We start from the raw sequence: 25,114 nt of genomic DNA on the forward strand, positions 1-25,114 counted from the left end.
TTCTTTAGTTGTAACACCGGAGTTTTCTAGGCCTTCAGTTCTCTGTGAGGTGCAGTAGCTGTATCCACTACTTTGTTTTCAGTCCTGTAAAACTTACAGTAAACAAGAGGATTTATTGCCCTTGACTCTCTTGCCCATCCAAAACATCTCCAGACACCTCCGTCCTCAGGAAAACTGGTTTGTATGTGTGTAGGTATCCAGATGTTTATGGGCCTACCCCCTGAAGAACAGCTAGCACCTCAATGCCTTAGAGAACGCCTATTAAAATCCCCATGGAATAGACCAAGCAGAGGTCTATGGATGTGAAGCTAATGTTCCGAGGCAGTACTATGAGATTCTGAAAGAATACCTTCCTATTTCCCCAGCTCTTCCCTTACATGGGGAAACTGTGAAAAAAAAGGATGGTTTTAAATTATTAGACTTTCATAGTTTGTACCTGAAAAAATGCCTGTTTACATATGTTTCTGCAACCCTTTTGTAAAACTTTCTTTCTCAGTAGGAAAAGGAGTGATTTTGTTACAAAATTATCATTGCTGTCAAAAAATTCCAAAGCAAATCCAAGTCCTTAGATATATAAAAATCAACAACCATTTATCATCTGTGGAAAATAGTATGAGGCTATGAAATCCAGCTATATCAGATTTTAGCAATCCAATTTTCATACTTTACAAAGTCACAGTCTCACAGAGCCCCTGTGTTTGGGGAATAAGGCTGTCACATATCAGCGAAGCCAAAGCAGGAGCTGGTTTTTTGGTTCACAGACACCTTCCAAAAAACCCAAAATAACTAAAAGAAGACAATTTAATTGAACTTAAAATGTTTTAAAGCTCTTTTTTCACTAAAAGAAATGTGAGTTGTGAGCAGAGGGCAGGGTACAGTGCCAGACAAAAACAAATGGGTGAGGCGTGGTGGAATTCTACATGGGAAGACAGCAAGAGAGCAGTCCCATGAGCATCAGAAGCTGCAGCTGGTCTTCCTGCAGTGTGTAGCAGACTCAACCCAGCACCTGGTGTGCAGTTCCTACTCAAGTTCCCATCATAGCTCTGGCTATATCTCCAGATTGCTGGAGCACAAGCACTAGCTTTGTGCTTGAGTACAAAAATGGTGCAAACACCCTGCTTGTTTGACCAAAAAAAAAAAAAAAAAAAAAAAAAAAAAAAAAAAAAGTAGGAGAGCAAAAATAGCAGAAATCCTTTCTGACCTTAAAAGGATCACAAGGAGCTTAGCATTATTAGCTTTGGAATGTAGTTGGCTGGGTGGATGGGATGTCCTTTCTATAGTTATGATGAAAGTGTCTAAGATTACACTATTCAGGGTGTTCTGCGTGAGGAGAGATTAAAATTGAAGCTCCTGCTCTGAATCACAAAGAGAAAATCTGCCTTTTGATAGATGCCTGAACAACAGGTTAGAAAGGTGTCCACCAGTGCCTTCTTTCCCCTGAGCTTTGCCAAATTTAAGACTGGGGAAAATTTTTTTTATATTTCTGGAAGGGGGGGAAAAACAGCTAATGTTTACTTAGCTGTAGGGAAAATTGTGATTTCAGCTTTAACTTCAGGCTGCTTCAGCTGTCCCCACTCCTCCCCCCCACTATTTTTTCTCTGTAGGTAAATATTTTTCTGGAGAAATACAATTTCTCCTGCTCCCTACATGAGCACATCCTGAGTGACCATGATGCTGCAATCATTACACCTGTGTTGCTGACTTGCAAGTGACCCGTTTGGCTGGACCCTCAAACTGACAGGTAAACATGGCTGACTATGAGGAACTGCAACAAAGAGGACATGGGACAAAAACAGCACAAAAAGCAGAAGTGATGCATTCACCTCTTGCCAAATTCTATCTCTTTGTTTTCCTTTATCTCTTCAGCAACTCATTCCCCTCCTTAATCACGTTCTTGTGACAGAGTTTCTTATCAGTGGCCTCTCTCCAAAGTGATAATGGTCCTTTCCCATCAAGAATGTCTGTATTTTCCACAAGTCCTTCAGTGTGGACCAAAAATACAACTGTCAGCCACAGTTCAGCACTGTTTTCCAGTTGTCAATGAGGTGTTTCTCACAAAGCAGGAGAAAGAAAAAAAATATAATTTCAGTAAACTTGGTTGCTTTTTATTTCCCTTACTGCTCCTCAGGCCCAAAGGAGTTTCAGATGTTTGTCATGCCACATGTACAGGAAGCAGGCAGGGTGCTCCACTTGCAGTTTCTTTAGATGAGTAGCTAAAAGATCTAGCAGAGACCTATGACCTTCTCTTGCTGAGAACCAGTGTCAGGCATGCAGCTACAGAGTACACATAGATATAATGCCCTTCAAAATAATATTCACACTAATAATTTTCACCAAACACATAAAAAATAAAAATGAATTCATTCCTACCAAATGAAATATTTCTATTTTTTACCTACTCTCAAAATGTATCACTCTAATCACAAGCAAACGGTTAATAAAAATTAATGGGAAATGCCCCTATATTAAAAAGCAGTTCATGCAACCTTCTCATTCAGCAATGTAATGGAAAATCAATCTGTAGTATGAAAACCAGGCCTTGATCCCAGACAGGTATGTGTGGCTGAACCAGCTTTTAAACCATAAAAAACAGTTATCAGAAAAGAAAGGAATAGCACTGTCTAAATCAGTGCTCATGTTACAAAATTGACAGTTAAATGATAATAGGGTTGGTTTCATGTTTTTACCAATTCTTTGGCAGTCAGGACAACATCTAATTTCTCTGTTCCTCATACTTTCTGTGGCAAAATGTTTTGGGTTCTCTGGGAAAGAAGATGTTGTATAAAGAACACAAAAGGATTGACAGACATGGGAGTAAGACAATCATCTATATTCAGAACCAGACACAAGGTTTTTCATCCCAGTGAGGGGCATTTGAAGATAAGTAACTCCAGATAAGCAGCAGAGGAAACATTATAAGAATTTTGTTGTACAAAGGGAAGAAAGAGCACTGGGTACTGACACAGTTTTTCCTAAGTACAAAGGAGAAGCAGCAGTTCAAAACAAATAAAGAAGTAAAACCAGGAGTGCCTCAAAATGCAACTTGTCCATAAAATTTTTCTTTTTCTGAAAAGCAAAATCAGATTTATTAATGTTCTTTTAAACAAAGCTTTATATTTGTTTTCAAAAACCTCTGACAAAACATGGTGTTTATTAGCATTTTGCAAAAGGATGAATCTATAAATGATTCAAAGAGATACCAGTGTCTGTATTGCAGAGGCAAACATGCATACCCTGACCACAAACATGTATTCAAGTCCCATCTCCAAAATACTCTTTTCCTTCCCTGAAGGCACATGCCCCAGATTCACCTTCCAATAAAATTTTACCAGCATTGCCTTGTGTAAATCCTAATGTACTTCTGCAACATCTGGGGATCTATTTATCTTATGCTTTTCCTTCTTAATCAGATTTTATTTTCGTTTTGGGGGCGCTTTTTTTTTTTGTTCCAAGAGAAGTATACTCTTCCAAAAAGAAATCTAAAGAATTTAAGAACGCTCTCTCTCCCTGAACCTGACACACCACTTTTAGAAACTGCATCTTCAAAATAACATCAGGCCTTCAACCTTCACTCAGAAGGAGACCTATTTGGATGGATATGCTCAGTCTTGACATCAACATTGGTGTTTTAAAAAAGCTCAGCAATTACACACAAAGGATGCCTCTAACGGGTCTCATGTCACTTCCTCATTATCCAGTTGGATCTTTAATTGGAACTGTGGTAATGCTTCCCTACTTGTGGGTATAATCCAACACCTACTGACACATAAAATTTCAGACTTTGATAGCCTGAAATTGCAGAGGTTCTGTCACTTGCTTTCATTTGTTGACCCCTTGACATAAAATCTATGGACAAAGATCATCTCACAGGCAAGTATTGGATAATTCTTCCTGTGAGACCACTAGAAAGATTAACTGCCATGAATGCTGGTTTTGAGTCACAGACAGTCTGTTAAGAGTGCCATGGAGAAATGCAAAGGCAAGACAAGCAATGAATTCTGTGATTCTGAAACATATGTTCTCAAATGTGAGGGCAAGTGTTTTAAGAGCCTGTAGAGAGCCACGACAAAAGGCAGATTCAATGACTGACAGCAGAAGAAGCAGTTCCTTCTCAAAATTCTGATAGCAAAAGAGCCAGTCACATTTGGGATGATGTTTTGAAGCAGTTTGGGACAGTTTGACTCCTCACTGCATTTTTTAAAATATGACCTCTCACTAGAATTTTTATAGCTCAATAATTTAGTATGAAGAATCAGCAAAGTTTTTTTTGTTGTCATGTTGCAAGATAGGGATTAAAGTTGTATTAAGAGGCACTTCTTTATTTCTCTCCAATTTTCCTGCTGCTGAACAGAAAGTTCTGAATTTAAAGTATATCCATGCACTTTTTTTGTCTTGATTTGAAATGTAAGTGGAACAGTGCAAAAGAGCAAATGTCACAGAAAGCACATCTGAAATCCTCAGGCTGGAAGACCTTTTAAATTAGGATATAATTCCTAGGGATCTAACTGATTTTATTTTCCCCCATAAAAAGTCATTGCTCTCCCTCCTTCCTCCAAAGAGGAAAAAACCCACAATCCTATATTACCACAATATGTTGACTCCATTGGGAAAAAGACAAAAGGAAATTAATGTAACTTATAATGTAGGAGAAAATTAATACAAGATAAAAAAGGTAACAAAGTGATAGTCAAACAATGGTAGGTTTGCTCAGGGATGTCAAAGGTAGGAATGAGAATCATTTCTATTGCTTTTGAAAGCTCCTTTTATAAAACAAGCACTGATTATAGTGATTTGCTGTTGGGGATGGCAGGAAAGGAAACTGCTGCTTCTGCAGTTTCAAGACTTGTATTTGTTGTCTGTGATTTTCCAGCAGCTGGTAGCCAGATTTCTACAACTGTGAGAAGGCTAAGGTTGAAGTGAAGACTTCCCCTAGATAATTAAAAGTCAGCATATTTTTGGTAAAGTCAGGCAACAGCAAATTTAGCATATAAACTACAAGCTGCAAAAATAGTAATAAATTCCTGCTAACACACACAAGGACCTTTAATCCGCAGCCTCTAATACAGACTTACAGACATAGGTACCTTCTTCTCAGCAGAGTTTCTTGAAAGAACAAAAATGAGTAAGAGCATGAATGGGGTGTGAAGAGAATGGTTTTAAGGAGACATCTTGGAAAGCTCACTGTAAATATCTGAGACTCAAAGACTTTTTATATCTGAGAGAATCTAAATGTTATTTTGATTCACACTTAAAATCTTCTGTTTAGTTATGCATACCTGCATAAACCTGTTTCCTGTGTTCATATGAACATCAAGGTTTAGCTTCTCCAGGTATTGTATACTCCCTAGATATTGTTTGTGTTGTGTCCATGTTTCCCAAAAGACCAGAAAAACACATTCCTCAGGGAAGCCTGTGTTCTTTTGCTTATGTGTTATCATTCTGGACCAGCAGTTATCAGAGACAACCTATTTATGGAAAGATTGCACTTGTATTATTTATTTTTCTCTTAAATACAGATTGATGAATTCAGAGAGTGTCACTGTTCTTATCTAGTGAGAAACACTCCTGTGATTCTCCATGGCAGATGCCTCCAGCTCCATTGATTTTCTGATTCTCATAACAGGTTTTAAGAAATAGCAGGCTGAAAATGAATAGTGAAAAAACATTGCTCTATAATTCTTTAATTGGGTCTGCAGACAACAGTCTGCAGGGATGTTGATGAGTTTAGATAACAAGCAGATCTATGAACACTAGGTTCAATCAAGCCTAGCTTTTCTTGGATTTGTATCTTGTTACTGACCTGAATTTTTTACTGACCTGAATTTCTAACATAACTTGAGTAGTGTTGTTAAATGAACTCAGCTCTTAGAACGCACAGGAGACTAATCACATACTAAACAGTAGTAGTTTTATTATTGCTGTTTGCATGTAACAGACAGACAGAATTGACTGTGCAATGGATTCTATTGTATCCCACATTTTATAAAGCCTGGGCAGAACATCAATTACTAGTGCAGTAGATTCTCTGGGGTCTGACAAGTAGAGAGACTGGATTCTTGCCCTTCTCAATTGCCTGCTTTCACCAACCTCAAAACACAACGATTTTGATATTCCTGTTGCTCTTGAATGTGCTTTAATACAGACAATAGGCAAAGATATTACTGTGGAGAGACAGAGTTTGTAGCAGGGTTGTTTCTTTAGAAAACCTAAAACTTGAGAATAAGTAGTGCAGAAGCAACATTTGGACACTCCAGTCTGAAGCTTATGAATGAGGGGAGTGGGGGCCAGCAGAGGGGGAGATGCTGATTTCTCTCTGGACCAGCAATGGGACATAAAGAAATGGAATGAAGATGCATCAGGAGAAGTTCTAGTTGAACATTAGGCAAAAGGTTCTTCAGTGAGAGGATGGGCACTGGAACAGGCCCCTGTGGAGAAGTGGTCACAGCACCAAGCCTGTCAAGAAGCTTTTGAACATTGTTGCATGGTTTACTTTTAGGTAGCCCTGTGAAAAGCAGGGAATTGTACTTAATGGTGTGTATGGGACCCTTCCAATTTGAAATACTGCTCATATTCTATGATTCTATGATTCTAAGTCTTGACTCATATGCCACTCACAAGAAAACATACCTTAAAAATGGAAAGGGATATAGAAGTTCAGTGTAAGAATTTCAGGTTCTTAATGAGGTAAGATTTTAAGAGTGACTGGAAGTCTTAAAAAAAAATTAAAAATTAGCACCTGATATCTAGAGTGTTAAGAAATAGTATCTCTTTTAAGTATTGTAGTTTCCAGACACCATATCAAAGTATTTGAAGCCCACGTTTTTGTTCCTACAATAAAGCATATCCTGTCTGAAGCAGTTTTACCCATACAGAGAAAGCATATAACTAAAAGGAAAGGATATGACTAACACAGGAAGCAATTAGTCAATACCTAAAGCAGGCTTGCAAGAAAAAATATTTGGAAGGAAAATCCAAGTACCAGATAAAATGTCTGGAGGCAAAAGTATTTTACTATCATACTGCTTTACTCATGTCTGCTGGGACATGTTTGCACAAAACCAAGTGACATCTAAATGGCATTGGATTGCTTCTCATATTAGCTTATATTCTACCAAATGGTTTGGGTTAATCACTCCTGTGATTACAAAATCACTGTAACTTAAGTCTTACTCTGTCACCTTAAATGCAGCCCCTTTTCAATGCGTGAACTCTGCCTTTTTCTCTGGAGGGTAAAGCTGGGTGAAGCTAGAGCTGCTGCTTGCAGTAAGTCATATAATTGAAAAACAAATACTTGTCACATCTTGTCAAAGATGGCATGGCTTTTCATTGCTAAATGCCCAAAGCCAATATATGAAAAATGCGTTCTAAAAAATTGGTTTATTTGAAAAATATTAAACAGTCTTCTTGTGGTAATTATCAGGTTATGAAACACAAAAAAATAAAAAAACAAAGCCAGGAGTCTCAGCAGAAAGCAGAGCAGATCAACAGGATCCTAAACTAACTGCAGCAATCTGATTTAATCTCATATGCTGTTGGACAGATTAAAAAAAGAAGTCTTTCAAAAAGGAACACAGACACATAAAGTATGGAATTGTATCTTCACAAAAATAAAAGGAATTGCACAAAGGCAATGTGCAACTGGAAATTCCTATCCACCCTGCTTCACACTGACCTCCTGTGTAGACAAACAATGGAGAAATAGTAATACTGCTGAATGTTCTGTGGATACTGCTGTGGCTATACCAGGAAATATTCTTACACTTATTGTTTCAATCTTCTTGAAAAAATACACAATGTATTCACCTTTTTGATCTCCTCTTTCTGCCTTGAGTTAAACCATAACATTAGATTCTAAACTAATGTAAATATATGTCTTATTTATAAATTTATAAATAACAATCTTAAATGGCACAGGGTGAGAATGTGGATGATTACATAAATTCTGGGGGAGAAAAATGAATAGGCCCAGTTTTGAACCTGTTCTATTGTAATAAAAATGATCATCTGGCAGATTGAAGCCATGAAGAGTAACCTGATCAAGGTAGTATTTAGCAGAACTAGAAGGAGGCAGATTTCAGTATCACTCAAATTGTCATACTGAAACATGTTCTATAATCACATAATAATAATAATATTCATTTGCCAGTTGGAGATTGGTATACCGTAAAAGTGCAGAACTGCTTTTGAGGCACTCTTTCACAGAATCACAGAATATGCTGAGTGGAAGGGATCCTCAAGGATCTTCAAGTCCAGTTCCCAGCCCCACACAACACCGTCCCCAAGAGTCACATCATGAGGTTGAGTATTTTCCAAATTTCTCTGGAACTCTGCCAAGCTTGGTGCTGTGACCATTTCCCTGGGGAGACTGTTCAGTGTTCAACCTCCCTTCTGGGTGAAGAATCTTTTCCTAATATGCAGCCTAATTCTCCCAACAGAGCTTCAGGCCATTCCTTTAAGTCCTGTTACTGGCTACCACAGAAGAGAGATCAGTGTCTGTCCAAGTCCTTCATGAAGCTGATGAAGAGCACAGGGTTGAGGATGGAGCCATGTGGAATCCCCACTAGTGACAGGTCTCCAGTCTGATGTCACCCCATCCACTGTAACCTGAATGCCTGACCCCTGAGCCAGCTGCTCACCCATCACATAATGTGGTTATTTAGCTATGAGCTGGACATTTCCTCTAAAAGGGCTCTTCAATACTGGAGGGCTAGTATTGAAATCTTTATTGAAATCCAAAGAGATTGCATCAACTGGCTTCCCTTGATCAGGTGGGTTACCTTGTCATGAAAGGAAATCAGGTTTGATAAGCAGGACTTTCCACACATGAAGCCATGGTGACTAAGACCAGTGACTGTGTTGTTCTTCAGGTGTTTTTTAATACCTCCCAAAATAATCTTTCTATAATTTTCATGAACTCTGAAGTGAAACTGACAGGCCTGCAGTTTCCACAGTGCTCTTTCCTGCCCCTTTTGAAAACTGGAACAATGTTCATCAGCTCCAATCAGCTGGGTCATCTCTGGATTCCCAAGACGGCTCAAAAATCAAGATCGGTTTTGCCATGACATCGTCTAGTTCTTTGAGGAACTCCATCAGGCTCCACAGATTTGTAGATGTTCAACTGGAGCAGCAGATCCTGCACAACTTCAGAGTCAACTGGGAGTTGATCATTCTCACATCATGGTCCTCCAGGTCAACTGAAACCCCCTTCGTTCGTCATCCACACTGAACACAGGCAAAGAAGGTATTAAACACTCCTGCCTTGTCCCTATGCATCTCAGCAGATATTTACAATTGCTACTAACTTGGCATTTCACAGTGATCTGATTCTGGTTTTCTGTGCAAGAAGGAATACTCCAGGTTAGAGGAAAGGACTGGACAAGTGAATGCATGAAAATAAAATACCCAGAATGGGTCAGAATTCACAGGAATACAAAACAAAATGAAACTTCCTAACATTTTCATTAGCTAAGAGTAAAACTGAGATGGCCATTTTCCACAGTTAAAAGGGATAGCTGAGAGCTCACTTTCATCAATCCTACTACCTTTTGTTCTTGTTATATTAGTCTTTATTCAATGTATTGGCATAGCTGATTTGTGATCATTAAGCCTGGAACATCTTCACAGACTGCTGCCTTTTCACTTCTCCCAGGAGAGCTGCAGGAGTGACTTTTACATGAACTGTTACCAAAGCAGGCTAAAATATTCTGTGCTAAAAGCTGCTCAGGAAAAGCTGGCCTTTGGAAATTATTTCTGTGAAGAATTTGCTTTATTTCTATGCAATTCTTTCTCTACTGCTTCTCATTCTACCAGTATTTTTTATGGTCTTGGGGTGAAAACCAAGCTTCTCCACCCTTGCTGGGAAATTTTGACTGTATCTTCAGTTAGTTAAGTGCAATGGAACAAACCGATTTTTCTTTTTCTGTAATATATATATATATATACATAAACACATGCATACTGTACAACATGGTGATCCAACAAGGACTCCAGGGAACATAAAACATGAACTGCAACTGAACTGCATGAATGTAGCTGCTTCAAGGTTAGGAAAACACTAATAAAAGGCTGTTGTTCCTCATTCCACTGTGAGATTGCAGGAACAAAGGCAATATTTCTGGAAAAAACACACAAAAAATTTTGAGGAAAGAGGGGGAGGAGGAAAAAGAGAACTCCAGAGCAAGTCTCCCCTTTTTCTTCTGTGACTGTAATGGTGCCATTTTGTTAACTTCAAAATGGAAATAGCTCCATAATAACAATATCACAAATTCAATCATTGTGCTCTGACTCCTCAGACCTCATCTCTGTCAGAAATAAAAGGACAGTGCCTGTGCAGTCCAAAGAGTCATTCTTCTGCTGCTTGGAACTGTGGTGCTTTTGCAACATTGACAGTTATTCCCTTACATTAGAGCTCAGCAGTGAGATCACCAACTAATTTCACAGAATCTACTGAGTATATGATTCAAGGACACCATTTCCTTCCTTGAAAGGAAATTAGATTTTTCACAGATTTTCATAACTGGAAACAGGAATCCTCTCATCTGAGCTAGAGACCTTGTGAGCCCATGTTCTGGCTGAACAATGCTGAATATGAAATGGCCTCACAAAATAGTGCAAGTGCAAGACCTTGGAAACAGGAGTGGTGATTGAGAAGAGTTAAATCTGAGAATACACAAAGAGCATAATGGCTGTACTGGTTACAGCTGGGATAGAATTTATTTCTTCTCAGCAGCTGTTACAGTACCATGTTTTGGATTTAGAATGAGAATAGTGTTGATAACACAGCGATGTTTGGGGTTTTTGCTAAATAGTGTTTATCCTTAATCAAGAACTCTTTTTTTCCCTTGTCTCATGCTCTGCCAGTGAGGAGATATGCAAAAAACTCAACATGAAGTAATAAGAAAAAGATAAACACAGATGAAGACATGCTCACAGCCAGAGGTACATTTGCCAAGAGTGACAAGGGAGGCAGAGGGAATGAGGGAAACATATAGCAGAACTATAGCTGTTGTGGAAAATTGAAGATAGCAGAGAGTCCTGCCTCATCTCTTCTCTTGTATCAGTCCATTCCTGGGTATTAAGAAGCTACACTGTGTGGAAATGTCCAAATCAGTCATTAAATGCTTTATTTAACTACCAGCAGAAGTGTGGATGTTTTGTAAGAAAAAAACCCTTGCTTTGAAAACTTTACATTATGAAAAAGCAACTTAGGTAAATAAGAGTCATATAGAAAAGAAATTAACTTGCTGAAGGTTACACAAAGACTTCCACTTCTCCAGTTATACTCACTGACAAGATAGACTTCATGGTCCTGATCAAGTGTAGCATACTGAAACACTGGTGGTCTCAGTAAAGTGTAAAAAGAAGGTCAGTTTTTTCACAGAGGATGGCACATCTGTTTCTAAATAATTTCCACCCTCTGCAGCTCTTCCTTACACAGGAACAGCTGCTAATGAACTCTCTCACAGGACCAGAGCAACAGAAGACTGAATGGGAATGAAGTAGTGCAGTTCGAACTGCTACACCAAACCTTGCAATCTATTCCATTGAGAAAGGGAATTAGGAATGGAATGTGTGAGAATGAATTCCACATGAGAAACTGAAAAATTAATGGTTTCCTAGTATGAACAGTTTAGTTATTTTTTTCTCAATTAGCAACAGAAAATGCTATCGACTTTTAATCCTTAATGTAGACAAAGATGTTCTTACTTAACTATTAACTATTAACTTGAAGAACAGCTCTCTAAATGCTGCATAACAGAAAAGGTATCTGCCCAGACCTGGAAAAAGCACTCTTAGCTGGATGCAGCAACTGAAAACTCTTTTTGGCTGTAATTCCTCTTTGTTTCTAACTATGAAATCTGCTGTCGCACTTTAAACCTAAAAAGACCCTAACTACATGTCATATAGAGACAGAACATCTAAAATTATAAGAGCGGTAGGCATCAGAATCTTAGCAATTGAGAAACTTAAAAATTCCAAAAATACGTAGCATACATTTCAAGTGGTAAAACACAACACATAACTTAGAAAAGAAACCCAAAAAACTAAGTGAAAACTAAAACTCCTGCTTTTTTATTTCACCAGGCAGTGGATTTTTTTTTGCTAACATATAACAAAGCAACTTCTGAAGAAGAGTGGAAGTAATCAAAACCACTTGATTTTTTCTTACAGAAGAAAAAATGTATTAATCGAGAGTGTGCCATAGGAGATTGGTTAATTGTACTTTATTAAGTGACTCTAACCAGATGTTACACACCAGCCAACTAACCAGACAAAGATTTAATGTCTTAGCTGTAAACAGAGATTAACAAAATTGTAATAAACACAGGGAGATACTTCCCTAAATTAGCTTCACATGCCATTAAAGCAAGCAGATTTTGAGCAAACGGCAGTTTTATAGACTGGTATATTATTTGCAATTACTGCTAATTGCTGTGAGCAATGATTGCAATATCTCTGGAACACATCAGTTGCAGACACTACTTGAATGTGGCAACTTCATGGCTAACAAATGTACATGTTGCTGATGTATCATTACTTGTAAGTGAGTAACAGAAGTGTTCTACCTTTATAATTGGAGAGACAATAGGCGCTTTATTGCACATAAAGGTAGGCCTGTATTTTTGTGCATAATAGGCCAGTTTATGCGTGCAAAGGTATCTAAAGGAGCAGTTAATCCTCAAACAGTCCCAGTTGGATCAGGGGATTATTCATGTAGTCAAGTACAATACAAGCACTCATTATCAGGCACTCATGCAGCTGGAATAGCTGAAAACCTGTGACCAAGGGATCACAAGGGATGCATGATGACCTGCTTGTGAGGTAAGGTTCTCCTTTATACACCACACCATCTGGAATAAGACAAAACAATAAACATCTCACTTCCAGTGACAAACACATTTAGACTCTCATGCTGCAGTACATATGTGACATGCAGATACCCGAAACATGCTGGCTTTGAAAGAACACATTTTTTCTATGCTGACTTCAGGGAATAAAACATCAGAGAAGAGAGACATTTTCAGTCTCTAGGAATGATGATGCAATCCCTGCTGGTGCCACGTCTATTGTAGTAGATAAATGTACAGCCTCACAGGCTACAGCAGCAGGTGGGAGATGTACTGAGCTGTGGAGACAAGAACTGAAGAGAAAAAATTCCAGTTACAAAAAAAAAAATCTTACACATGACTCAAGACTCATGCATGGACCTGACAGGGAACTTGTATCACTCATATTGGTTAGATACATGACAGCGCTTCTGAAGTTTTTTGGAGATGCACATTGCTGGTAAAAATCCTGATAATTATAGCCAGAGTGAGGTGCATAGGAAGCATTCCCATAGTTTACCTGATGATGATTACCTGACCAGCGTTAACTTTGGCACCAACAACACTGATGCCCAGTGCAGATCTTCAGAAATCTGGAGTTCTGGCACTGTCCTTATGCATATGAATGGGCATCACATACAAAAGAAAGCAAAGAACTAAGAGGAATGGAGCAAGGTGTATGAATGACAAGCCACTTTAATAACAACAACTATGGGCTAATGCATTTTTTTTAAGTGAAAAATATAAAATCTAAAGACATCAGGACTCAGACTTCACTTTGTGAATCCAGTGCCAGAGTATTAAGGAACAGTTGGAACTGCTGTCAGCAACCACACTAGCAGGAATTCAAGCCCTGACTCATTGTGGAAACATAATTCCTGAGACAGCAGACATGTGGCAAGCTGGTGAGCACTTGAATACAGTGCCTCTTTGTGACAGAAGCTTACAGGGACCCCAAGAAATAATGCAAGATCACTCAGCTGACACCATAGCAAGATCAGCCATAGCTATGTCATTACTGACAAGTTTGTTTAACCTCCTCTTGCAGACCACCCAGAAGCTGCATTCACAGCTATTTGTTCCCATGCCTCCCTTTCCTACAGTTCAGAAGCACATGGGCATAACTGCCCATGGATGTACATGTACCACTGGCACTACCAACAGGAGGAAATTGATCTTTATATAGTGGCATTTTGTATATTTGCATATCATACTTCTTGGCAGTATCTTCTCTGCCAAGCTAAGCAACCTGCCACTAGAATGCCCTATTTGCAGTTAGACTAAATAGATGCCAGATCTCTCTCATCAAATTCCACTCTCTTTTTCTCCTGCTAGGCCACATCTGTGTCAGAGTATGGTGTCTAAAACAGGACCATGTAAATATGGGTTTACAACTGGATAGGGCAGAAGGCTGACTTCACATAGGTTTTATCAAATCACATTCTTACTCAGAAATGCATTAAACTGATGGTTAATTATAACTAAAAGCACATTTGTTATTTAAAATATTACATACACTTCTTTGTGAACATTGTGAAGGGTCTTCTCACAACTGATATCTGGGGTTCCCCTTCTCTGCCTACTGCTGGGATGGGGCAGTTTTAATTTCTGTCAAGGATTCTTTCTGATATTCCTTAGAACAGGAGAATGGATTCAAGAATTTCTCTGTAAATGGGATCAAGGGCCTAAAAGATACTTGTTGATTTATTAAGTCCTTGTCCCCTACAATACACCACTGTCAAATATACTCAATACTAAGGACTTAATCTTCTCTCACTCCTTTCAAAAGAAGGCTGAAGTAGAAGTTCAGGGTCTATCTTCTCTGCACTATCTCACAAATGGCTCATATTCATACACGATTCTTCCAGTATTGTTTCATACCTCAAATGACTCTCCTATCACTATGAACCTAATTGATTTGACATAGTTTTGAAAAGTACTAATATCCCTTTGCCACATTTTTGAGAAACTGAAATAACTGAGAAGTCTTTCACACCATGACAGCCCAGAGAATCTCTTCCTCCTGCAATAGGTTTTCTGTCAGGAGTCAGCTACTTTAGAAATCAAGATACTAAAAGCCCCTTCTTCCTCAAATATCAAAGCTGACTCTGAGAACGTTTTCAAAATCCCCCAAAATAACCAAGAATGCAAGCTCAGGTTTACCACTACATACTACTCCCAAGGGAAGCCTGAGATCTGTTTATTTACCTAAAGGAAAATTACTTAAAGAAAAAAGGGAGACCATGGAACCTTTAATTTTGATTGCAAAAACTGATTTGAAATTTAGACAACTACTAACAATCCAAATAAGCCTACTTTCTTCAGCCCTATATATGACTAGTTCCTTCTGTTTCAGAATTCCAAACAAGCAGCTTAATCAATCAACGCAGCCCCCAAGCTGGAGGCTCCTGACCTTTCAAGAGAAATATATCAGAAGACTATTCTTGTAGATATGCTTATTGAAATAACAACAAAGACATAGTTTTTAGAAAAGGGATTTTACATGTATGTAGGCATTTTATAATTACATAACACGCATATCTGTTTTACCTTTGAAAGGAAGACTGATTCTGCTTGAAGGATCATGAAACATAAATTAATAAATCTCTTAAGAATTTTAAACATGTTTTTATCATAGCCTCTAGGTAAATTTCAACCATAACTGAAAAACAATTCTTTTCAGGCCTCTTGAATAAATTCAGGAAGACAAAAAACCAGCTCTGTACATAGGCAAAGTGCATCAACATTTTGGCAGCATGTAAACTTCATGTATTTAACTCCCATTAAATCAGAACACTTCTGCACTGAAGTCCTGGTTCTACTCACTATCTTAAATCCTTCCTTTATTAAGATAAGCCCTACACATTTCATGGGCTTTGCCAGTAATTGCGAAGATATAGACAACATCAGTTCAAGCAATGGATAGCATTAGTGGCCACTGAAAGCACCCTTGATTACAGTTTCTAACCACTCAAGATGCCTAAACCAAGCACGACAGCAAGAAAAACTATCTGAAGAGAAAAACACGTGAAGGAGGACTGCAAAACTGGAGGCAACAACACTACATACCGTGCCACAGAGAATGACAGGAACAATATAAGGCAGACAGCAGCCACTGACCCTAATCCAATAGCAGTCATGTATTGCAGACAGGGTGATAAATCTGAAAGAAAAAAACCAAACAATTCAAACAAACCAACCAAAGAGTGCAGCTTCAGTCTGCTTATAGCTGAAGTATAATAACAAAATTCAGATGCTATACTTATGGCTCAGTTAATGAGAGTAATGGAACTGACTATCTACTAGTTACTATCCAGTTGAGGAAAAAAGATTAATTAGAGTATTTAAAAAATTATTATTATGCTAATTTTTGGTAAAAGATATACCTGTCCTTATAACACTGTAACACCAATTTCCATCAGCAAATTACATATCCCTAGAAAAAATGTCAGCCCTCCACAAAAATTACAGAATTGTCTTCCTTCCATATTGTAGAGTGTTTATCATGAAAAACTCTAAAACTTCATTTTACCTATTTGTGGCAAAAGAAAGTGTGCTTTTAATACAATTTTCTACCATTTTTAAATGACAATGGTCTATATCACACAGTGTCTAGCTAGATGGCACCTGAAACCAGGCCATTTGGTTTAGACTTAGTTTACAGATTTGCCTTCTGCACCAGTTGAATTAAGAAATATTTCTCAAAAGATTCAGCAAGCCAAAAAAACTCTCAGCCTCTCCAGCTGCAGGAGTACATGAGGGCAAAGGACACTTTGACTATAAGTCCATCCAATTTAAAGGCAAATGGATTTACAACAAAAAGCCAAAGGCTTGACCTGTCCTACCTCAGCTTCCTATGCTCATTCTTTAAGCCCCCAAACCAAAATCCACCTATTTGTAAAACAGCCTTTGATGATGTACTACATGTTGATAAATTACAAATTCACAGAACAATGGTTTTCTGTCTTTCCAGAATTATTCTACAGCTATCGCCTAAACAGTCCTAGCAATGGAACCATCAAACCTAAGGAATCCTTGGTCTCCACAACCAAGAATCGCCTACATTATATTCTAAATGTGGTAGTAAATGAACTAGGTCATAAGAGTAATTTTAAAAGAGTAAAGAAAACCTAGAAAGACTAAAGAAAACCTAGAAAGAGACAGAGTTGTCATCAGAAGATCAGTTACAGCAATAAGCAGAAATGGAGGAGTGCAGCTCAAGCACTCCATTGCACCACATGATTTAACATCATTCCAAAGTACTGTCTCACTTTCCAGCATTACTGCCTTTCCTAACTCAAATTTGGGAGATTTTCAACTCAAAAGCAGATTTTGGGGCTCACAGGAGACTCCAGTGGTGCTGCTTTCTTTGTCAGGGGAGGCAAAGGTTTGCTTTTTGCTGAAGCATGAGGTCAGTGAAGACTGGTTTCAACTATGGTGGAAAGGAGGGAAATGTGATCTCTAGTAGTTTCCTCCTCTGAGGAAAACTCATTAACTGGAAACATTTTAAAGTAAAAAACTAAATCAAAATAAAACCACACAGAGAAATTCAACAGGTTTAAAAGTTATTCTGCTTATGTACTTAAGAAACTGTACTCACTACTATACAAAATAGCCATATTTTTAATTTTTTGCATAGTGTTTTCTGGGGTTTTTTAAGATTGTAAAAAGATGTAATTCTTGGCAGACCATCTGAACATTCTAAAATAAAATTATGGCCTCTAAATGCTAAAACATATTGTGTGGATATTGTGTTGCTGGTTTTTGTTGTTGGGGGTTTTGTATTTTTTGGAGGCTTTTTGGTTTTTTGCTTGTTTTTGTTTGGAGGTGTTTTTTGTTTGTTTGTTTGTTTTTGGGTTTTTTTGTTTGTTTGTTTGGTTGGTTGGTTTTTTTTTTTAATTTATTTTTAGTTATTGTTGTTGTTCTATGACTGAATTTTTAAATTTTTAAGCCAATACAAAACTATTTCAAAATAGGCTTCCAAAAATGCCACATTTTCTGTGCTTCAAATTCTTTCTTGCACAAAAAATAGCTGTAAAGATTTGGATGTGATGCACAGAAACAGCAACATTAAAAACCAGGGAAAACCAGGAGAGTCCATTTTAGAATGGATTGCTGAATCCATTGGAATGGAATAGTGAAAAGCAAGGAAAATTTTCTATCTCTAATCTTTTCAATCCTTGAAGTCAACAGATCATGAATAGCAAGAAGAAACAGCCACAGCAATTATTAAATTATGCTGCCAAGCAAAGTCATGATAACTTAAGACTTTTTTACTGAAGGAAAAATTGACTTACTTTTTATTTGTGCCCAAACAGCACACGACTGTGTTCTGACCTAAAAAAGAAAACATAAAAATCATACAAAACTGTTTCTCATGAGAAAAAATTATTGTTACTAACACCCTCTGAAAGATCAGCCATCAACAAAAAATAACTGTTGGGAACAGAGTTTGTTATTCCCTTGGTAGCAGGTTCTACATTGTCTTAAAAGATCTAAATTATAAAAACAAGGTTAGACACTGAGCTTTGATGAAAGGCTGGCTCTAGTTCTTAGCTCATTATTCTTCCTTTCTTTTTGCAACCTTTTATCCATGGAAGGATCTTTGACATTGCTTTGATAAGAATTCAGAATTTATGCAATATTAAGATAAAGCAGAATATGCTTTATTAACTCCCATGCAGAATATGTTGGTTAAAATAGAGTATCTGATGGCATGTTTTACAAATACTAGATGTAGCTTTTTCTTCAGTCATGACAACATGCTTGTCAATTTTTAATAACTTTATAGAACAGTTACAGCTTTTGAAGACCTGTTAAGCAAGTTTGATTTTTTTACAGTAAGCTTTGGTCTTCGTAGAGCATTTTCCCCTGACTCTTCATAGTCATAAATACACAAAAAGTTCTGTTCTAGATTCTATTCTCTATTGTGTAATTACTGTGAAGTGTATTTCCGTAGTGCTTCCTGCTAAATTACTTTCACACTTTCACATAATACATACACAATACAAGCATTTAGCATATTGTAGTAAAATGTGTATTATGTTGCTCTGAATAACAGTACGTTTGAGAAAGAAGGCTACATTTTAAAGCATTTGGATAAAAGGAAGAAGGCATATTTATGTGATTAATCTAACTTCTGTGTGTCTGTATACTGAATTGTGGAATTCCAATGATTCTTAAACCCATTATTTATAAGGAATTTTCTGGTTAATTAAAAAGACAGAAGACTGACAAGGAAAATCTTAGAAGAAGGAAGTTAAAGAAAAATGGGTGGCTTTAGAAATCCAATCAAATGCCAGATTTTGGGGTACTGGTATGCGTGCTATCATTTTGAAATAGCTACGTTCATGACACACCCTAGTGTGCAGAAAAACAGGCATCTCCTGCCTATGAGGGAAGTTACAGAGGTCCCATGAATCTCAGAGAAACAAAAAATAAATGGAAAATAAAAACCTCACAGCAGACACCCTTTTCAAGACCTCCAAATCTGAAAAATGGAAAAATGAACATGATAATATATTAGGGATATTCAGTAACAATGTTAATAAAAATCAAAACCAAGGCATGATTTTGATACAAATTGTACCATTTTTAGTATGAAAGGAGACAGAAGAGACCCTTAAGGATGCCAGAATATAAAAGGGAATAATGAGAACATTAGTTAGGAGCCTATTACATCTATTTCTAATTTATCTGTATTCAAATGGAAATATGCTAACAAGAAATGCTGATTTCACAGGTATTAAGAACTGAAGGCCAAGCATTTTTTTAAAAAAAGAAGACTGAGCTCTTGAATCCAAATGCAGTTACTTAAGTAATCACATTTTTAGAAAGTCTCAAAACCCAATAACCTGCAATTCATAATTCCAATTTATTCTTAGCCTTCTAATACCAGCAATTGCATAAAATAGAAGGGCATGACAACTGAAGATAAACCAATACTTTTGAACCAGCAGTCCAAGTTCCACTTCAAAGAAGCAGAGCTGCAAACCAAAGCAGTTTGGTATTTGCAATCCCAATAATGATTCATAACTATTGCATCTAACTGTGTATTTCATCAACCAACAAAAGCCATACAAGAAAGTATACACTAAGGAGCTGATGCATTTTAAATGGAGGAAGCAAGAGTGACCTCTACAAATAACTGTAATATTAATACATCAAATCAGCAGCCTAGAAAATACGCCTGCAAATGTCAGCAGTGAAAGATCAGGAAATAATCCATAAAAAAGAGAAAGAATAAGGTAAGTTAGAGGCAGCTTATTAACAGCTGGCAAAGATGTATAAAGATCTACTTCATTCTGTGCAGGAAAAATCTCCACAAAAGTAAAAGAAGCTAAAATACCCCATTACTAGAAAATACTACCCTCTTTACTGAGGGTAAAGAGCTAGGGAAACCAATGCATAAACCCAAGGATAAATAAACAAAGTTCAAATATATATTTAGTAGCATTTTAAGAGGCTAAACTTGCACATGTTTGACTGATTAACAATCTTGCTCCACAGAGTACATTTTTCTATGAAATACAGCTCATTGTCCAATTTCCAGAATATTTTGGATGTCAATGTTAATAACAACATTATTTATGAAATGAAATGCTTTCTATTGTCATTTTCCTATTTTTCCCCTCACGCAATTAATTAAAAAATTATGACCAATGACAGACTTCTATTAGGATCAGAAACCACTTCATCTCTGCTACAAAAATCTCTCTGACTATTATTAAATAGTATTGTGCAGATTAGTAGATATCAGAATCCTTTTATTACATTCACTTGGTTTTATTTCACTCACTTTGAACTGATGCAGTTACAGGTAAAAGGTAAATCCTTTTACTCTAGAAATACATTTTGACAGTAATACAATACTATGAAAAGAGTAATTCAGAGTATGCATAAATGAGGATGTTATTCACTATTTCTTAACAGAAGCTGTTTTAACTTCCTGAGATTTGTGTGTAGGCTCCAAAATTGTAGACAATTATTTATAAGTGCAGTTTTTGCATGCCTCTTTGCTTTGTGCTGTATACACAAAGTCCTAAAAACTCTATTTTGATGTCAAGGTGAGGCATTGTTTAGATGTTTCTTTATTAGAGGTTCCCTAGTTCAGTTTATGTATTTGACATTCAGGAACTGTATTGCACACAAAGAGTTAACCCCTGTCCCATACAAGAAAAACTTTCTATTGGTGAGACTTATATTATAAAAAAAAAATTAAACTTTTGACTCCTGAGATATACACAACTGGAAAAGTAGATGATATGTACTTTTAAAAAACTTTTTGTTTCTAGTTAAAATACATATTTAGTTTAAAATTATAAAAAATCAATGAAAATAATATACTTTTTCTTCATAAGGTTTTCTCAGTGGACGACACTGGAGCTGACACTCACTGCCTTTTGGAAGGTAACAATGTGATAAAACGTGTTTTTCCATGTCATTTGGAGAATTGGGATAATTTGTTATAAAATATTTAATTAAAAATTAAAATGGGTGAACTCACCATTGCTAAGGACTGATTTTCAAATTCTCACACGAATCTCTTTTAGTAAATTTTGGCCCAATACAGACACCTTCAATTACTGAGGGCAGAGATGGCCATTCATTTTAAATTATTTTCCATTGTTGACTTTGGCATTCAAAGTTGCTTCAATATTACAATGACATAAGTAATTAAGGAATAATAAGTTAAGGAATTATAAGAGATATTTAAAGAGCTTCAGATTTAATCTAATTCTGTCAACTAGGAGATCCCTGAAACATCATTAAAAAAATTTAATATCCAGCTAACATTTTCATCTTTTCCCCCAGCAACATTTCATTTGAAAGGTATAAAGAAGAGGTTTTAAAACATCCATTACCTTATTCCACTCACTTATTATTTTCAAAAAAACACAATACTCTTCTCCCAGCTTTAAAGGAGCATTATAAAACTTCCCATAATAATGTCTGTCTCCGAGAGTAATTGACATATTATCAGCAACATCCTCCGCCTGAAATTCAGCTGCCACATATCCTTTAATGTCAGTGGTGTTACTAAAAAAAGTTGTAGCAGCAAAGGAGTCACAAATAAAAGTGCTTTGCAAATCCAGGGGAAGCACAATCACTTGATAAAGACTAGAGTGAAACAACAACAAAAAACAGAGTAAGTATTAGCCCTCATTTCAATGAAATAAGCATCAGATATTCATTAATCCATACTGGTTTTTTCTATTTGTAGCCTCTTAACTGTTTTTTATTAACAATGTCCAATACAAACACTTCCACATACTAAAATATTTCTCTGTGTGTGTGTTCCACCTCATTTTTAACAAAACCACTGCATGCACAGCTTAGAGCTGGGTCTTCTCATCACATGCAAGTTATTGCTTCATGTTTATTTATGTTCAGAAGAACATAAAACTGAGATACTTCGGACTATCTCTTCCTGCTCCTCACATTGAAGTTCACCTATGAAACAATATACCAGTGTCTCTAAAAATTACTTGTAAGTTTACAGAAACAAGACATTTTCTATTGAAAGGAGGAAAGAACAGGTACCATTTTAAAAAAATAAATCAAATCTGTCCTCATACTTCTCAAAACAATATTTGGTCTATCGTATTCAGCCATAGGAAGCCTATTCATTAAGGTTGTTACACCAGACATTTCATGAGATGTTATAATTTTCAAGTATTTTCTACTTCAGTGTAATATTGAGCTACCTTTTCCTTCTGTCACCAACAGCAGTTAGTAGGGGGTAAATCCTTTTACTCTAGAAATGCATTTTGATAGTAATACACTACTAGGAAAACAGTACTTCAGAATATGCATAAATGGGGACATTATTCCCTATTTTGTCTGGCTCTGGGGGAAAAATATACTGTCTGTCTGAGTTCATTGGAAAAGAAATATTGCATCAGTAGAGATGTGTTTGGATCCATCAATAAAGATCGACTGTAACCTCACTGTGGATAAAGGGAAAAGAAAACCAAAATCAAACCACAAAGCCAGTGGTGAAAACTCACAATTATCTAAACTAGGATTTTGTTCCAGAAAACAGCAAAAATAAAGCTAAATTTTATTCTGCTAAGGGAGGGAAGAAACTGGGAGGTACAGCTTAAGTTTTTTCCTATTGCTAAAAAAAAATCTTAAAAACAAAACAAACCCAAAACAACAACAAGAACAACCAAACAAAAAACACCCCCAAATCCCCCAAAAAACTTAAAAAAAAATAAACACCCAAACCAGTTCTAATCTGTATGTAACATGAATCTGCAGAATGTTCTTCGAAATGGTGAAGAGCACAAAGACAAACCTGATTGGTCCATTTTGATCTTCTGCTTTCCGGAGTCTGAGCAAAGGTGCAGAACCTTTAACTGCAACAAATTCTACTTGTGGGAAAGGGGGATCTGAAAAGTAAACAAACACGAGTGGTTCAAAAAGGTTTTAGAAATATTTCAGGCATCAGTTCCTAGCTACTTTTCAGTTCCTTTTTCAATTGCTAGCTACTTTTTCCACCAAAACATCCTTAATTGGGTCTTGAACCCCAAACAGCTACAGCCTGCATGCAATATAAATTGAAAATACAGAGAAAATATGATCATGATGGTTTGGCAGCCCCTGTACTTCGGTGAGCTGGGAAAAAGAGAGATGCCTAAAAATGGTGGTTGACTACAGAGAGATGAGCCATGAAAGCTTTATTGGAGGAAGCAGTATTATTTACTAGACTAACTGAAATGTCAGGGAGAAGAAAAATACGAAACCACACAGAGTCCATTGCAAGAAATACAATGGTACAAATAAAGGAGAATTTAGTAGTGCAAAAAGTACTTTCAAGAAGGCAACTTTCTAAGATATTGCTCATAGTCAGGTAGCAATATCTACGCCCTTAAACTGGATTTCAATATGGATACAGAACTCTAATCTGTTTTAGTAGGAATTTGCATCAAGGCCAATACTGAACAAGTTCTTCCTCTAATTTCAATGGCAGTGATTACAGCTGCACACTGATACAGAAATTACCACTACCAGCCTGTAAGCAAAAATGAAAATAGCATCAGTGTGCACAGCCGAGGGGGCAGAGTGTGAAGCACAGACACTATCTAGCCCAGAAGTCTGAAAGAACTTGCACAGGTAAATACAGGTACAGCTAGGTTTTTTGAACAGCAGTGTATCAGGCTGCTGATACAATATTTGAAGAGTAACAAATGCAGTGCTTATGTACAGAAAACCAAGGCTTCAGAGCTAGAAAAATAATCAATATCATGAAGAGAAACAAAAGAATACAGATTTCCCAAAGTTAAATGACATCAGGCAAAATATTGCTGAGATGCACGGATTTTTCAAAGAGCTGGAATACAAATTGTTGCGTGTATCTTTTGAAGTATAGAAAATCATTAGTTTTGCAGCAGAAAATGAAGCTTGTTAGAAAAGCTGTCAAGAGGGTAAGTAACTGCTAAAAAGGGAGCTAGAAATATACATCATGTTGAAAGCAGAAGTACTGGGGTCCAAGAAAGTTATTAGAGTTTAGGACTACTAGCATTTTGTTAACAATCATTATGAAAATCCCAGTATGTACAGATGAATTTTGCTGTTCAACGTTAGAAATACAGACACTTTTCACAAGGAGAACTGAACCATCCTAACAGCTGTTATTTTTCAAAACTGGTGTTAAATTCACCAGTATAAAATACAAGGTGATACACCTGGGCTTCTAATATGGATTTCTGCTAAATACTCTAATTTTGTTTGAGTAGTAGGAACGGCATATTAGTACATCTCAGAATGAGGGTTAGGCACCGAAAAGACAACAGAAAGAAAAAAATCCAAAGGGTGCTCTAAAAGGCATAAGAAACAGGCTTATGTAATACTAGAATAGTACCATCCAAGGTACACAAGGCCCATGTGTGACCATTTCATGGTGCCTGAACTTCCAATCATCAGTTCAACAGAGCCATGTGAAACTGGTTCACAGGATACAAGGAAGAGATGGATAGAGAAATCCTCTTACATGAGGCAAACAAAATCTCAGGTTTGTAATGTATGAAGACGAAATCTGAAAGCTTATATGATCTCTGCTTTAAACGGAGATGAAACTTGTGAGGGGATACAACTTTATCATGGTGTGTCCAAAATAAAGCTAACAGGCCATACAAGCATCCTTAGCAAGAAAAACCTCTACTCCTTGACAAAAATCATTGTCAGGAGAACCTCATGAAAGTTTACCTACCCAAATAAATCGCTTTGGTAGTTCCCTTTACCAGGTTATCTTCAAAACCAGGCTGTGGGTGAACTACCAGTGA

At 36.9% G+C, this 25,114-nt stretch overlaps 1 protein-coding gene across 4 annotated transcripts in view; it reads right to left on the reverse strand.

The window, feature by feature from the left end:
- Nucleotides 1-12,205: 12,205 nt before the first annotated feature.
- Nucleotides 12,206-25,114, reverse strand: part of SUSD1 (sushi domain containing 1) — a 41,032-nt gene continuing 28,123 nt past the window's right edge. For 2 of the 4 annotated variants that reach the window (XM_083884063.1, XM_083884062.1), the window contains 5 exons: nt 23,128-23,221; nt 21,692-21,947; nt 18,125-18,164; nt 15,897-15,990; nt 12,206-13,141 (listed from right to left, as the gene is read on the reverse strand). In XM_083884063.1, coding sequence (XP_083740189.1) covers nt 13,003-13,141; nt 15,897-15,990; nt 18,125-18,164; nt 21,692-21,947; nt 23,128-23,221 — 623 coding nt within the window. In that variant the 3' untranslated portion in view covers nt 12,206-13,002. The remainder of the gene's footprint in view (nt 13,142-15,896; nt 15,991-18,124; nt 18,165-21,691; nt 21,948-23,127; nt 23,222-25,114) is intronic. The other 2 variants (XR_014592529.1, XM_083884064.1) reach the window with 2 other exon arrangements.

This window comes from Zosterops lateralis (genome assembly GCF_965231275.1).
Source record: "Zosterops lateralis genome assembly, chromosome: Z".
Classification (NCBI taxonomy): Eukaryota; Metazoa; Chordata; class Aves; order Passeriformes; family Zosteropidae; genus Zosterops; species Zosterops lateralis.